The sequence below is a fragment of the Symsagittifera roscoffensis genome, chromosome 7, assembly GCF_963678635.1.
Source record: "Symsagittifera roscoffensis chromosome 7, txSymRosc1.1, whole genome shotgun sequence".
NCBI lineage: Eukaryota > Metazoa > Xenacoelomorpha > Acoela > Convolutidae > Symsagittifera > Symsagittifera roscoffensis.
The window spans coordinates 17,019,942-17,031,292 of record NC_087068.1 but is presented as its reverse complement, the minus strand read 5'-3'; the positions used below and the strand labels follow the sequence as shown (position 1 = coordinate 17,031,292).

General features: G+C 34.6%; 1 protein-coding gene across 1 annotated transcript in view; it reads right to left on the bottom strand.

Annotated features, from left to right (window-relative positions):
* LOC134850922 (uncharacterized) overlaps positions 1-11,351 on the bottom strand; it is a gene marked incomplete in the record, with an annotated part of 66,924 nt that overhangs the window by 13,629 nt on the left and 41,944 nt on the right. The window contains 3 exon segments of the mRNA XM_063866729.1: positions 466-599; positions 846-918; positions 1,301-1,498. Coding sequence (XP_063722799.1) covers positions 466-599; positions 846-918; positions 1,301-1,498 — 405 coding nt within the window.

The window sequence follows — 11,351 nt, the reverse complement described above, 5'->3', positions numbered from 1 at the left end:
TAAGTAGATCCCGTAGTTCTGCTTTCTGAACTTTCGACGTTATGTTTATTTCAGTTTTAATTTTCGTTGATCTCTAGACAGTTGCTCTTTTTAATTAATTCTGTCTGTCCGAACTTTTTGCAACTCTCTATACCACTATTGCAGCCGAAATTGGTCAGACTGTGGTAGACCTGAAGCTAGAGGTCAAGTGAGAGCTCGTCCTCACACACTATCATTGCCATGGCATGGAACCAAATACATTATCTTGCAATTACAAAGTGAAAGCCTTACCGCTATGCTATGTGCCTCCTACAGACATTCCGAACATTTTCATTTATGTTGTGGTATAAAGATGACCTTCAATCAATTAACTAGTTAGTTAATTTAAAATAGATGGTCTCTGTGACTCACAGAGAATCTATCAATGGCTGCTAAGTGGACTATCCTAACTATGTAATGCCTTGCTTCGCTTCTTATGCTGTTTACCTTCTTGTCTGATATGAGTTGGTGTGTGTTATGTGGCTGTTTCATGAGGAAGTAGAGTACCACGTGGTGTGAGTTGGCGGCCGCATAACAAACTGCCACCTTGTCTTCCTTCGTCTCATTCGTAGTGTGTGCTCCTAAGCATGTTCACGAAGATGAATTTAAAAAAACTCCATTTTCAACAAGTTTTTCTAAGGCACTTCAATTTCTATTTTTGTTACCAGCACTGTTGAAGTTTTTTGTTCCCATCAGTCACAAAGGTTTCTCATTGATAGTGTTAATCAAATTAAATTAATTTATTTTGAAATGACTTTTTTCAGAATTTCTCCAGTTTATAAAAATTTCAATTTTGATGTTAACTTCATTAATTTGACCCCACCCACCTGATGAGACTAGCAGCTCCACCACTCCACTGTGTCCATTCTTAGCCGCATAGTGGAGGGGACGCCAGTCATTCTAAATATTTTTTCGCTGTTTCCAAACTAGTACAAGCTAAAAATAATATAGCGCCGCTTCTATTATATTTTTTGAGGTTAAATATTGAAGCTTCGCGCTCATAGTTAAATTGTGCAAGAGCAAAAAACAGATCAATATTCAGAGAGTTTCGCTTGAAATCAAACCTACGATAAGTTGGAACTAATTGAATTTGTAACAAATTGTTCAATTTTGTTTCAGAATTGTTTCAGAATTTGTTACAAAACAACAAATTTTAGTCTTCTTCAAATTTCTTCGTAGTCACCGACATCTTGTAAAAAAAAAGAGTCAAACGCAAAAATTAAGAAAATCGACAACTTTCAAACTTCATTGACTATAACTGAAAATGGGATTTTTTTGCTACCTTATCGGGTGCATTTGGATCAGCTCCCTGACCAATCAACAGTTGGGCCATGTCTTTGTGTCCATTGGCAGATGCAAGCAACAGAGGAGTTCTCCCCTTCTTGTCTCTGATCTTCAGCTGCTGGGTACTCTTACTCAAGAGGAGTCCAGCCACTGCCACATTGCCAGTCTGGGCTGCCAGGTGCAATGGAGTGCTGCCCTGCAAAGACAACAGAGCGACATCACAGTCGACCAAAAGTAAATTAGGCTGGTTTTTGTGTCCATGAAGCACAAAAAGTTTTGAGCACAGATACAATTTGAATATATATATTTGAAGAATGAATAGCTTAATATGACTTTGCAGTAGTGTAAATTATCTCTTTTTATTGTCAAATTAAGGTCTGAAGAGCAAAATATTCATACAATTTTGTATCAAAGCCAAAAATTGATATCGAATTTTTTTTTGCATAATTTAACGAATGAAAAGACTTCATGATGATTATCACTTGAGCTCTCAAGACAATTCGTTGTGATATCTTGATTTGTATAAATTTAAAAACAGAATCCAAAATTCTTCGAATTGCTCTTATCTGAACAATTTTTTAAAATCAAATACAGTGCTGATTTAAATTATCGGGACAAAAGGAAAAAAAACTTCAATTTTCAAACCTGTTTTTCTCAAATTGGGTTAAGATTAGACAAAAATTGAAGAGAACAAAAATTGCTTAGAATTTTATAAGATTCAATACTGTGCCGTTTTTTTCTCGAAAATCTCAGCCAAAATAATTTTACTCCAAAAATGGGTTATTTTGGCTTTTTTCAGATAATCAAGAATTACGCTGAAACTATCTTGTGAATTGACAAGTAATATATATTACAAGAAGCCTCTTACACAGCCCAACACCATGTTCTAGATGGGTTCAGTCTCCAAAAACATGTATAGGAAAAAAATTTTTGCTTGATAGTCAAAAAACGTGGTTCCGATTATATAAAACACAAAATCATTACTGAAAATAAACTTTAGGCAATTTACTCAAATTTTTGGAGATTTAACCCATGTAAAACATTGTTGGGCTGTGTAAGAGGCTTCTTGTGATTTAATTGTCTCATCAATTAACGAAGTAGTTTCAGCGTAATTCTTGATTAATTAAAAAAGCCAAATTTAGGTAAGAATTTTGGAGAAAAATTGCACCATATTAATTCTGGTGAAATCCGAAGCAACTTTTTCTCCCTTCACTTTTTGTCTAATCTTTACCCAATTTGAGGAAAACGTGTTTGAAAATTCAAGTTTTGTTCATTTTGTCCGGATAATTCAAATCAGCACTGTATAAAGCGGCACATGGTTAAACCAATTCAGGTGTAATTGATTGAATTAATTTGCACGGTTTTGTGCAGGAAAGTAAACAGACGATCACACAATTCCATGCAGAGATTGTTTAGTTAAGCTATCCTTTCAAGTTTCATCCGCAAATGAAATATTTTTTGCTTAGAATTTGTGTATGGTAAAATTATCTTCTTTTCAAAACAAAAATGAAACTTTGAATTGTAAACAAAACAATTTGACCTTCATCAAATTTTTATAGCAAAATCGATGCTAATTTAGCGAACAGTTCCCAAAAAAAATCATTTTGTATGCAACAATTTTTTCATAAAAAAACTTCAAGTGCAAATCTTGAGGTGTTATTTCTTTTTGGTCAATTTCTCAAAACAAGTTTTAGATATTCCATGTTATAGAGAATGCATTGATAGCAAGAAGACTTTCTGGCTAGATTTTTTAGGTACCTAAATTGATGGGTGGTTTTTGTCAGTGCGGTTGGACGAAACAGCAGAATAAAAGAATTGCTAGTAAACTTGAGTCATTTTCTAGCGTATTGCATACGATTAACATTTCTTCAGAGATTCAATCATTGCCAAACTTTTTATTACAAAAACGTTTTTATGCTGCCAATGTGATGAAGAAACGTCAGTTTTCATTCAAAATTCAAAAAATGAGAGCAAATTCTTTCAATTGCAGCAAAAAAATTTCTGGCTGGATAACATTGCTTGTTTTCAATCTATACGCAAAAAACCAAGCTTTTTGTCGACGAAAAACTAAGTATCACAAATATACGTCGTAGATTGACAAATAATGTTTTATATCAAACCGTTTTGATCAAGATTCGATCAATATTACTGTCAAAAATGATCGGTCTGAATAGTTTAGCTTTCTCAGAAATCACGGTTTGTCTACGACGATCAGGTATCGCAATAAATCCGTCGTTTAATGTCAAATGATTCATCATATAAACCCTTTTAAATATAAACCCCCCTTTGATACTTTTTCAGAAATCCATTTTTGGCCGACCGACTCTAAAATTTTTCAAAAGGCGCCTTTGGCGCCAATATATACTAACTTTGAAGGGGAGCGCGCGCCAAAAAAAAACTCGATTTTTTTGTCAACAATTTTCAAAAAGTGCCCAATTTTTTTCAAAAATTTGCCTGCGGCGCAGAAAAATGAGCCAAAATGGGGGCAAAACAATGCTTGAGGAGAGCTCGAAAAATCAATTTGGTCGACCAAAAAAAAAGGTCGTCAAAATTTTTTTGAAAATCCGCAAAGAGAAAATCCTAGATCCGCCCCTGATTGAAACAAAAAAGAAAACGTGAAAATCATTTCAAAAATCATGAAGTTTCCAATCTATCAAGCCATTATTTTTACAGTTTTTTTCAGATCTTCTTAGCAGAAAAACCACATGAATTTTCTTGATTTTTTGCAGATATACATTATTATGGACAGCATTTTCAATTACCAGCTGTTCAATACAGTGCTGAATCATGAAATAAAAATCCGAAGACAACAACAGACAAATTAGGTTCATTTATTTATGTCAAAACCGATTGTCATCAAAGAAAAAGTGATATGACAATAAACGCTGGCGACTAATTAAAATTTTAGTGCAAATGTTTTACAAAATCAAACTCTAATTTTTGCCCTTTTAATGTTTTTGATCTATTTTATATAAACTTATCAAAATGAGAATCATTTTTAGCCCCACCATGTTTATGGAGACAAAAACTATCATTATTGGTTCTATAACTGTACAAACGTATAAAATGGCTTTTTGAAAAAAAAAGTTGACAAAAAAATTCTCAAAAAGTTTTAGTTATTTGCGATTGCTTAACAATTGTTGGGCTAATTAGGATTCTTAGTGTTGTATACCCTTTTGAGTTTCATCGAGTTTTGTACACAATAGACCAATGTGTACATGGTACAGTTTAGTCCCATTTGTACCAAAGTTCACTTGTAGCAAAATGAAAACTCGATCCCATTCGTACCAATTTACTCAACTCAATTTCTGATTGCTCAAACTGTGCTCCAATGAATTATTAAGGCCACCGGCGACTTTAAACAAAGAAATTAAAAAAGTCCGCCTAATAATCTTTGGCCAATTGATGTTTTGGCACGATGACTTTGCCGAATTACACAAAGTTAAATCTTGCTCTTGCACAGATCATCTTCGAATTTATTTACTAGGAGCTGCTCGATGCCATTTAAAACAGTGCACTAAGAACTCTGAAATGCACTAAAAGCTCTATTTATATTTATAAATCTCTATAGTGAATTGAGTCTAAGCATTGAGACTTGGTTATTTTGTAACATTTAGTTGATTGCAGATATCACAGAAAACATACCCAACAGAGATAGAGCAACATCAGTGGAAAAAAGATGTCGAGTGCCATGGACAAATGTTTGGACTCTCTGAAGTCAGTTCGGAATCTAGTTTTCAACAGGAACCAGAGCATTAAACACACTCTTCAGGACACAAGGCAAAAAACTGCTTAATTATTTTAATCGGATAATGTGGAAGGAGAGAAATTTTTGATACAAGCATTTTTTTATTCTCACTAAACCACGTACAACAAAATTAGATAGTGTCGCGTGGCATATCATTAGAGCTGAAAAGTCAAACCCCCCAAATTTGTTTTGAAGAAAATTTAGTTTTTTTTGCAATAATAACTGTCATATGTATGTTGTCTGCAACCCGGGTCGAGATCCGCGACTTAAGAAAAGAACAGCGCGACTCAAATTTAGCAATTCCAAACCGGCGCAACTTTCTATTGGCAATTCCAAACTGGCGCGATCGAAACTTGGCAATTGAAGACCGGCGCGACTGAAAAAAAAACCACCGCAACCGGCGCGACTCAAAACACCGTCGGAACCGGCGCGACCTAAGGTAATGGCGCAACTGGCGCGACTGAAAATTTTCAATTTCAGACCGGTGCGACTGAGAATGAACCGCCGCGAAATGCGTGACTGAGCAAAATACCAAAAGTATTTTCTTAAGTCGCGGCGTCAGTCTTTTCATAAGTCGCGCCGCTCCAGTATTTACTTAAGTCGCGCCTTTAAGGTCTTTTCTTAAGTCGCGTCGCTTAAGTTCTTTCGTAAGTCGCGCCTTTAAGTCTTTTCTTAAGTCGCGCCGCTTAGGTCTTTTCTTAAGTCGCGCCGCTTAAGTCTTTTCTTAAGTCGCGCCGTCAGTATTTTCTTAAGTCGCGCCGCTTAAGTCTTTTCTTAAGTCGCGCCGCTGAAGTCTTTTCTTAAGCCGCGCCGCTTAAGCTTTTTCTGAACAACCGACTGCGTTTGTTGAAAGGACTTTTTCTTTTTCAAAATTTCAAATCAGTGCTACTAAAAATGAATAGCCAGAATATCGTTTTGTTTTATTTCATTATACGAAGATGATTGATCTAAAATGGTGTCCCAAACTTCGTGGCTACCTCAAGATAAAACATTGGCATGTTGAGCTGTATGAAAACATTTCAATCGATAGACATCTCACGGTAATTTTGGGTGTTCTTCGAAGATGGATTTTTTTGGGGGATAGATCCAGTAATAGTAAATAATAAACAAGTTGATCCCTTCTTAAAAACCAATTTACACAAAACACTCAAGCTGATATTTTGTAGTGTTGCACTGGCGCAATTTGATAATCCATGCGAGATCCAAAGTGAAGAACCAGAGTCTTCCATAGCTGAAGATCTAGAACAAACGCTGACGATCCTTGAGAACGACACGGAACTTGATAAAAGTGTTATAGATGGTTAAGACCTAAGGATCTTTGTTAATTATTTCAAATTTCATTCTTTTATGCACCTAAATTGAAGGTACCGTAAAATAAGATTATTTCCAAAAAAAAGAGAAGCTATTTAAAAACTTCATTTGTTCAAGTAGGTCCCTTAAAATTCCTGGTTGAAACTTGAAAACCTCTATAGTATTTATTTTTTTTTTGGAAAAATTATCATTTTTCGAACAATTTTTAACTACAAAAACCATCTATCATATTTGAGCTCAGATGCGCAGAAAACAACAGATCTGGATTCTCTGGACGAGCTACTCAATGCACTTGACGACACAATGACATCAGTACCAGTCGTGGATGATAACTCGGACTCTGGGTTTCTGTCGGAGGAACTAGATGTTCCTATTAGCTCGTATGGGAATTCATTCAATGTCTCGAGCAGCAGCATAGTCGGCAAACTACATGAAAACCGAGAGACATCGGATGAAATTGATTCTTCTGAAAATTGGTTCGGAACTTCTTTCTATGTAGAATCAAAATAAAAAAATTAAACACGAGTCTTTGAAATTGATCTTCCTTTTTTTAAACTCGCCTAAATTAAAATTTAAAAAGCAAAAATTGACTCAGTTTCAGTTTTTGTTACAAATAGAGTTGATGGAAGTTGTTTTTTAAGAGTTTCCTTGTTTACTAGGTTTGCTTTCTCGGTCTAATTTTCTAGCCCCACAATTTTATCCCAGGAGTCCGTTTGGCAAAGACTGGAGCTGGCATTCCCTGCCTGAGGGTGCGGGAGTTCTCAGAAGTGGTGACGTCATGCTCACCATAGAGGAGGTGGAGGAGGGGGAGGTGGTGCAGTGGGGGAGGGAAGTTGCCCCGGATATGTACGAGGAGTTGAGTGTTGGGGAGATAATTACAGTTAGAGGGGGGACAGAAGGGGAGGATGAAGGTGGCAAATGGAATCAGGTATCCAGTATTTGTTTCAAAAAATTTTTCATGCGATTTTTTGTTGTTTTCTCCGCGTTTACAATCAATTTAATTATTTGTTTGAAAACCAGGCAATTTTTGCATAGTTTGGTTCGTCATTTTGATTGTAAATTAATCGCCGAACCCTACAAGTTATTCATTCAGGTTGTTCAGTTAAAAAATTATGTAAAAGGCATGTGTATGGGCACGTATGTCATCAAATTTGGCATAAACCGTTGAGTGTTTTTGACCAGGGGCGGACGCCCTTTCCTCAGGGATTCGACCCCCTGCCGACCCAAAGGGTCCCCCCTTTGATACTTTTTCAGAAATCCATTTTTGACCGACCGACCCTAAAATTTTTCTAAAGGCGCCTTTGGCGCCAATATATACTAACTTTGAGGGGGAGCGCGCGCCAAAAAAATGCAATTTTTTTGTCAAAATTTTTCAAAAATTGCCCAAAAACGGCTGTTTTGACTGTTTTTTCAAAAATTTGCCTGCGGCGCACAAAATTTAGCCAAAGTAGGGGCAAAACAGTGCTTTGGGAGAGCTCGAAAAATCAATTTGGTCGACCTAAAAAAAAAAAAGGTCGTCAAAATTTTGGAAAATTTTTTGAAAATCCGCCCCCTCCCCCCTCGAGAAAATCCTAGATCCGCCCCTGTTTTTGACAACAACATTTTAAATAAAAAACATTGATTTTTGCATCCAAACATCGAAACTAAACTTTTGAATCTGAAATATATTTTGTCTCAATTTAGACCAACTGTGGAAATACTTCCAACCATCGAAACAAATTTTGTGGACAACTGGGTAATACTGGATCACGATCACGGAGTACCACCAATGACTTGGAAAGGGAGCTGGACCTGGAAAGTGTGTCTTCACTGGACAACTTGAGCTCCCTTGGGTCGACTAACTCCTCATCATTGGGCATATACGAACAGTTGCCAACCGGCTCACTGGATCATTTACTCATGCAATAATGACGAAAAGATTCCATAATTTTGTTCGAATTAGTAGCTTCGGAACTTATTACATTAAAACTGATAATTTAAGTAATTAAATCCAATCTTAATGCTTTCAAATTGACAAATTTTGTGTTTATATTAAAACGTTATGTTAAAATAAATGAAAATGAAAATGTTATATAAATAAGGATTAACAATGAAATATTTCATTCAACAAAAAATCAAAAAAATCCGTGATGTCCGAATTATCACATTGAAGTTTTAATTTTCTTAAAATTTGTTTTTAGCAAATTAATTTGAAAATAGTTATAATCTTTGGTTTGAAGATAATAAGGAAGTTTGGAAAACATTCAAATCGAAATTTTGCAAAACATTACAAGGCCAAATTGTGTATTTTGAAATTTGTAGGCTGATTTCGCAACAGACCAAAATCAGATTTCGCAGTGTTGCTAGTTATAGCTAAACCACTGTATCGCTCAAAATCGCTCCAAAATCCATTTATTTTGCGGAATATGCAAAACAATGCACAATCCTGAACAGTTTCTGGAAGCCACAAGCAAATAAATAAATATATGTGTGCAGCCAAATTGAGCTGTTGAGGAATCCGCAACTGTTAGCGGAATCCGCGAGTTTAAGCGGAATACGTAAACGGTGAGCTGAATTTCAGTTTTGTTTGTGATTGCCGATTCCAGTAACAGATATAGTTAAATCTTTTTTTTTACTCGATACTTGCAAAAATTACAAATTTCAGGATCAGATGCAACCGGTTGAAATAAAGTTTAAATTTCAGTATTGCGAGTGCAAGCTATGGTATAGCTAAGGGATATATGTATTGAATTTCACGATATCGATTGAAAATATTGATATCTAAACTGAATTTCAGGATATCGAATGAAGTGAATAATATCTATGGGGAGCTTCAGGATATTCGATGAAGTGATTAACTTTACATGATGACGAAATTACATGAAAGATTTTTAACTGCAGTAGACCATTGACGAATTGTACAATTTTGAACATTGAGCTTGATTTTGATTTTTTTGAAATGTTTCCTAAATTATGATCCCAAAAACAACTTGCTGGGAAGTTTATAGGGTGTACATCAAGAATTTTTTAGCAATAGTTTGAGATTTGATCGTGACTTCCAATGACAATAGCTAGGTTCGTGCTTTGATTTACCACGTTTGATAGATATTAATTCTAGTTCTAGCTATTAGCCATTCACTCAAAAACATATATCGATTTAATAAAAGACATATGCGGAGTCTACCTACATGATGCGGAATCCGCTTGCATTTCAGTAATCCGTTTAGATTTCAGGAATCGAGAGCAACTTGCTATATTCGCTGGTTGCGAAATCCTCAGCAAATTTCTAAGTTTTCAAAACAATTTTCTAAGAGCGTTTTCTAACCAGTTTTCATTTTCAGAACGATTTATCTATTCTGCTAAAAAAAAACTATATATTTTGAAAACATGTGAGCTACAGGACCAGAGTCCTTACTTTTCAAATTTAAGATAATCCACTTAGTTTAACCCTTCAAAGGACCAATTATAACCTTTAACAAGCTTAAGCAGACATACCTAGTTTGGAGGCATCCCTAATGCGCAAAGAAACGATTGTGCAAACATTTTGTTAAGCAATCAGAGCCCATAGTCAAAACATTGAAAGCAACTAATGATAATTTCAGTCGGTTTGGGCAATTTAAAACCATTGACTGGTTGAGAAATTTTGCGCATTTGGTCTGCCGTGCCTGTGAATTGCATCCATTTAATTCTATAAAAAGAGCATTTCAGTTTTAATGTTAAGTTTAAAATTAGATTTTAGATTTGCTAGCGACAAAATTGAATAAATTTCAACAAAAAACGATCCCAACAGAATGACGTGTGTACCATCTAAAAAGTAGTGTTTATACACAACAGGATTTTTTTTTATAACAAAGTTGTTTGTTTTAGTGTGTAGATCTGAAAAAAACTTCAGTTTAACCGTTTAAAGTAATTGGTGTCAAAACAAAGCAATTTTTTAAAAATTTGTTTAGAATATTTTTTTTCTCTTCTCTCCTTAGGTCAGGAATTCTATTTAGAATGATTTCTCAGCTGGTTTAACTTGCAGACAATCCTAAAGGCGTTTTAAAACAGAGCAAGCAAAACATTCCAAAATGACAAAATTGATGAATTTTGAAATCCTACAAAAAAAAGAAGCGTTTCGTGCTAGACAAGCTTTTGCATTTGTAATATATTATCAATCTAAAGTGATTTTCTTATATGATTGGTTATTTATCACAGTATTTTTCCTCCTGCTGTTTTTTATTATGAAGTTTAGATTGCTCAAGCTCAACAAGTAACCCAATCCTACCAAGAAATTACCCAACCCGTCATTCTAACTTGCCTAAAATGAATAAAAATTGTTCAGCTAATCAAAAGGATTTTTGCACTTTAATACCTGGAAAAGTAAATTTAAAAAAAAATAATTTAGTTTCTTTAAATCTGTAACACAAATTCAGAAACATTGTTCTGTTTTAGTTTGTTTGATGGCTGTATTTTAGTTTTTATCAAAATCATTCTAGTTTTGATGATCTTTTTTAGTCGTTTGTACATTCAATGGGAGTTGTTGGCAAAAAATTAATTTTAAAAGTACCATTTGAGGCATAATTTGATTAGCGAGGGTATCGAATGCCTAAAAAAGGTTCTTAAAATACTCACAGTCCGATAGACTAAAATTTCTTAGTTAAAAAGCTAGACATATGCAATTGAAAAAAGGATGGCTGATTGCTGTGCGAAGAGCACAGAATGTTCCGATATCATTCATAAAAAATTTTTCTTTCTTTTTCAATTTAAAGCATTTTTTAGTGCATGATGTCATTTGAGATTTATCTCAACGCGTAGAAAGTCAATGAGGCTATCTGGGCCTACGCGACAAATTTTTTTTTTTTTCAAAAACGATTGACAAATAAAAAAAATGAAAAAATAGCAATTTTTTGTATCTTTTTCTAATTTTTCGCAGAAAAACTGTTTTTTTTTTGCAAAACCTAATTTGCCAAGGAAGCGCTGAATAAAACCTCCAGAACTTGTTTTTTTAGTAAAATTAAATTTTTGTTAC